The sequence below is a fragment of the Alligator sinensis genome, unplaced genomic scaffold (genome assembly GCF_000455745.1).
Source record: "Alligator sinensis unplaced genomic scaffold, ASM45574v1 scaffold210_2, whole genome shotgun sequence".
Taxonomy (NCBI): domain Eukaryota; kingdom Metazoa; phylum Chordata; order Crocodylia; family Alligatoridae; genus Alligator; species Alligator sinensis.
Window position 1 is genome coordinate 1,451,160 of NW_005841946.1, and position 5,546 is coordinate 1,456,705.

Below are 5,546 nucleotides of genomic sequence, written 5' to 3' on the forward strand. Positions count from 1 at the left end.
CCCCCCCGCCGCTCCGCTCCGCGCCGCCTCGCCTTACGTCACGTCCGGGCGCGGCGCGGCGCAGCGCCGAACGCCTCGAACCGACGCAGCGCGAGGAGCCGAGCGCCGAGCGCCTCAAGCTGCCGCAGGGCGAGCAGTCGAGCGCCGAGCGCGGTGCCCTGAGGGTGGCACAGCGCCGTCGTGGTGCCCAGTGTGGGAGCAGGGACACTGAGGGCAGGGGTGGTGCTCAGCCCCGCCCCTGCGCCTCCTCCACCCCGCTGCCCCTCACCCTCACTTTGCAGACAGCCCAGCACTGCAAGGAGGCAGGCAGGGCCTGGGTGGAGGTGATCTCCTTTCTCAGACCAACAAGATATTTGCGCACACACCAAAAAAATCCTTCATTGCAAGCTTTCGGGCACAAGCGCCCTTCATCGGACACCGGGGGAAAGATGGCACAAGGCCTGCGCGGAAATGCAAGCTCCTGTCTCCTGGGATTTCACAGCGGGAGGTGAAAGCTGCCCGGGGCAGCAGGTCTGAGCTGGCCAGGAGCCTCTCTCCTCCTTTGCGGGCCTGTGATGGTGCAAATCGCCCTGGACCCAGGCGGGAGCAGGACCTCGGGTTTCAGCCGGTCACCGTTGCTCCCTGCGTGGGGAAATAGGAAGATGTCATTTAAAAAACTGGCTAAAATTCAGTTTCTTCCATCTTCCAGGTTGTAGCCGTATTGGTCTAGAGGAAAAAGCGTTCGGGGCGCGTGGTAGAGGTGATCTCTTTTATGAGACCAACAAGATTTTTGCTGTATTGGTCTAGAGGAAAAAGGGATTGGGGCGGGTGGTAGAGGCCACCAAATTTTTTTTTTTTTTTTTGCAAAAATCTGTTTCATTGCAAGCTTTCAGGCACAAGTGCCCTTCATCAGGCATCGGAGCAATCGGATGACAGGGAGTGTTTCCAAGACAGGATTTGTAAAGCAAGAATTGCTCTGTGAAGAAATCCTTGACGCTCGGCTGCGTTGCGAACACCGCCCTGAGCTCCAAGATGCCTCTGGCAAGCAGATCCGGTAGCTCGCCATAGGGTGGGCATCCTAGATGGCAGTCCGGTTGTCTTCTGTCCTTTATTGATACGAAACCCGGAGCCTTTATGTCCTCTATTTTTCTCTTGAAGAGAAAAATAAAATACACTGTACAGAAAGCAATCCACAGAGACGTGGTGTGGGAAGACATGGTGTGGGGTGACCCAAAAAGGAAGCCACCCCATATGGTGAAGAAAAAAATGGAGGATATAAAGGCGTCGGGTTTCATATCAATAGAGGACAGAGTAGCAGAAAACCAGAATATCCTCTGTGATGGCCACCCTCGCTCACCAGCAGGGGGAACTGGTGTAAAGGAGTAGACCTGTTCTTGCCATCAGGAGCAAAGCTGGAAGGAAGAAGAGAGGCAGTGAATGGATCAAAGGGCTGCTGCTGCACTGAGCCTTTCATTTTGTTAGTGGTCTCTTTGAAGGCCCAACGTGCCAGCCAGATCCCACACACCCCAGATGCAAATCCTTGAGTGTGTGTATTATGCTGGCAGGCAAAGTTCCTTGAGCAGATGTACTATCTTGTATTAGACCAACTTTATTATGCTGCGTCTCCTTTTCGACTGCAGGCGTTGCCTGCGAGATGAGAGAGGCCTTTGAAGATAACACATTAAAACACGCAGAAAAGGCTGATGACCACTGCATCGACACTGTGCGCTAGTTCAGAGGAGTGCAAGTGCTGCCTGGGGCCAAAGCAGAGGACTGGGCTGAGATGGTCGCAGTTCTGTTCCTGGCTTTGCTTAAGACTGCTTGGATGCACTTTGCTGGGTTATGCGCTGCTCAGTCATCAATGACTATTAGGATTGTTTGCCCAACTTGTGAAACTGCAGGGCTGGCAGTCAGAGGTGCTGAGCTTCTGCAGCTCTTGATGACTTGAACTTGGGTGGCAGGTGCTGAAAAGTGTTGCCAATTCTCCTACAATGCAGGATGCTGGCTCCGTGGGTTGAGGAATGGATGCCTAAGGGCAAGCACACACTTCAGTACTTCATGCTCCAAGTGTCTTTGACCTTGCCCTGTCTGACGTGAACACAAGGCAATGTGACATATTTTTAAGAACAAAACAAAGTTCCCTAGTGCACTTCTCTTCCCCTGAAGCAAGGATGGGAAGATGAGCAACCATGTGATGAATGCTAGTTTCACTGCTTGATGCCCTACTGTAAAGGGCTCAGATTCTACATTATAAAAACCTGTAATGAATAGAATAAATCCTGAGTATTTCAACCTTGAGCACCTGCAACCTGAGGCACTGAAACTCAGGAAAAGGTATGGCCGTAGGTCTTAGAAAGTCTGGCTCATTGTGACGGGCTTTCTACAACTATCACACCCCTTGCTCCACATCAACCTTGCACCAGCCATCCCAGGCTTCTCAGTTTCTCACATGCATAATACAATATGAGCATTACCCTCCATAGATGTTGAGAAGTCATTCATTTTTCATGAGAGGCAAGGATTTCTTAGGGTGATCTCTTTTATTGGACCAACTCTATAGTTGGGATAAAGTCTTCACATGCAAGTCGTTCTTTGTCAGGTCTTCATTTTTCCCAACTGTTTTGGGGATTCCTGTGTGGGAGATGCTTTACAAGTCCAAAAAAAGTCTTCAAGAAACCCCATTTTGACGTGAGGTCTTGCCTGGGATCCAGTGAAGGGTAAGAGGTTTCTGACGAGCAGCATTGAAGCCTAACGCCCTCTGTTCCAGAGACACTGGTGTCTTTGTAAACTGACTTTCCACTGAGCTGAGCTCCACACGGTGGCACTCCAGAATTAGAGATGCAGCTAGCCCTGTTGGGCAGAAGCCTGGGTAGCTTTGTGCCTCTTAAACTAACTCAGTCAGAGACATATAGCATGCGCTTGGATAAGCAGAGGGCTGATTTCATCAGATGCCAACCACAATTAGGCATCTTTGGCCCTCCCACCTGGGTGCCCAGCCAGACTGGAGCCTGATGCTTGCTTTGTGCAGGTGTAAGCAAAGGCTCAGGTTCAGGGAACTGCAGATTCAGTTGTATCCCCAGACAAAGTGCTGGTGAAAATGCAAAACCACAATAACCATTCTCTGCTCTTTGCACCAGACACCATCATAAACACGGAGCCGTAACAAGTTTCTGCTGTCTCCAGCTGGGCGCAGGCAGCAGGTATAAGCACATCAACTGAGCCTTGCTGGATCACGTTTCACATTTCTTTTATTTCCATAAGTACATATGACAATGGATCTGCGCACAAATCAGTTCTGTACAGAGTCTGAAGGAAGATTGATTTGCTGTGCAAAAATGTGACTTTCTAATTAGCTAGCTCTGAAAGCTGTTAGGTGGTACCAGTGACCTCTCAGCCACACAATCTGTGTGGTGAAATCAAGGTTATTCTGGTGTGACCAGTAAGAGCTGTTGGAGAAACAGCAATCAATCACTGGCCTTTCAGCTTTGGGGGCCAGAGGTTAAATCCCAGTCACAGGAATTTAGTTCACTCGCTCAAGCCCCTTATATGCCTGTGACTTGGCTCAGGAATGAATGGGAGTGTTGGGCTGAGCTAGTAGCTGCAAGCTGGAACTGAGGTGTGGGAAGCCATGTGGGATGGGGCTAGGACAGCCGTAGTGAAAGCAAACAGTGCTGCCCACTAGAGCGATGATGACCCAGGGTTAGTGTCATAGGGATATTTTACAGGTGAGGATTAGGCCGCATGGTCACAGTGCAGGATGAGCTGGGCTGTGCTACACCTGGCTGTGCAATATGGAAGGGAAGCAGGGCAGGAGGCCTGCCTCTGCGAAGAGGGTCAGCATCCTACTCTCCTTTGCACAGAAGTGAATCTTAGCCCTCTGGCTCATCGTGACAGGTCTTTTAGAGCTCTCACACCCCTTTCTCTGCAGCAACCTTTTGCCAACTGTCCATACAACCTCCCCTGCACCTGAGTTCACGCTGCAGCTCCTGAACAACATCCAGTCCTAGGAACGCCTTCCCGTGGTGGTTCGTGAAATTCTACCATCAGCCCTTGTGCTCAGAGAGCTGGGACTGAGCCGGGAACATGCTGCAGGCTGCAGCTTGACATTCGAGCTGTGTTCCGGAGATGGGATTTGCTTTTTAAAAGTCACCTCTTTGTTCAAGGCAAACGCACTCCTACTGGTCTCCCTCCCCTCCCACTGGGGGAACCCAACAAGGTTTTACCTGAGAGGAAAGAGGACACGAAAACTGCCTTGGCTCAGTGCCTGCCCTGCAGATTTTGAAACCAGTTAACAGACTGGTAACCTGGCTCCAGCTTTTGTGCCGTAGAACTGAATGTGGCAACTTCTCTGTAGAAAATTATGGGGGTGAATTCAGGCACATACGTGCGCAGTAGGGCTGTGCGAATTTTTGTCGGCAGTTTCATTTCGACTCATTTTGAGCTTGAAACAGTGAAATGGAAATGAAACAGAGCTTCGAAACAGCCTCGAAACAAAACGAGGCAAGTTGAAATGTTTTGAAATTTTCTAAATGTTTCAAGTTTCAAAGCTCAAGCTGGGCTTGCCTGCAGGGAAACAGAAACTAAAGTAAGGAGAGGGAGGGGGAAGAGAGGGCAAGGGGGTGGAAAGGACTGCTCTCATTATTGACTGTGTAGCTGGCCAGTGACTGTCATCCTTCCCTGAGATCTCTTCCAATCCCAGTGCTCTGGGGGAGGGATGGAAAAACTGCATAAAAGGCAGCATTGTTTGACCTGCTCTGCTTTCTGCCTTGGTGTCAGCTGAGTGAGGGTGTACCTTAACACACACACAGTGTCACCCACCCATGTCCCGAGTTTTGCCTGTCAGCAGCTAGGGGTGCAGGGCCCCAGAACCCAGAAGCCCTGCACCGATCTCCTGGACAGCTGGCAGGCTTCATGGCCTCAGCAGGGCCTAGGAGGCCTACAGCTTTCACCCTGCTGTTCCTTAACACACACAGTGGCACCCATGTCACAAATTTTACTTGTCAGCAGCTTGAGTTGCAGTTTCCGCCAAACCCCTGCACCTGTCTCCTTGAAAGCTGGCCTCAGCATGGGCTAGCACGCCTGCAGTTTTGACCCCCTGTGCCTTAACACATACACATGACATGAGTTTTGCTTTCAAGACTTTGAGGTGCAGTTTCCTTGAACCCCTGCACTTATCTCCTTGGAACTTGGCAGGCTTCGTGCCTGCAGAAGGGGCTATCATCCCTGCAAGTTACATCCAAATCAGGCCAGAAATGACAAAGTTGTAGGCTGTTTCAAGCTTCCCCGTTACAGTCTATGGGCGAAACGGCGAAACAGCATTGAAACAGCGGAACTGTTTCAATGAAACGAAATGAAACAGCAGTTTCAAAATGAAATCCAAAACGAAACGCTGTTCCATGGAAACATCAAAACACAAGTCCAAGTGGAACGGTGCCATTTTGCACAGCCCAGCCAGGCTCTGGGGCTCCAGTGAAAGTCATGGGGCTGCTCTCACTTACACCAGCTGGCAGTGATCTCCAAAGGATGCTGCCAACAGAGACCTTCACACTCTGCTGGTATCCTTCCAT

The 5,546-nt window shown here is 50.7% G+C and overlaps 1 protein-coding gene across 1 annotated transcript in view; it reads right to left on the reverse strand.

Annotated features, from left to right (window-relative positions):
- SNRPA1 (small nuclear ribonucleoprotein polypeptide A') overlaps positions 1-5,546 on the reverse strand; it is a 12,205-nt gene extending 6,659 nt beyond the window's left edge. The window contains exon 1 of the mRNA XM_025199550.1: positions 5,474-5,546. Coding sequence (XP_025055335.1) covers positions 5,474-5,546 — 73 coding nt within the window. The remainder of the gene's footprint in view (positions 1-5,473) is intronic.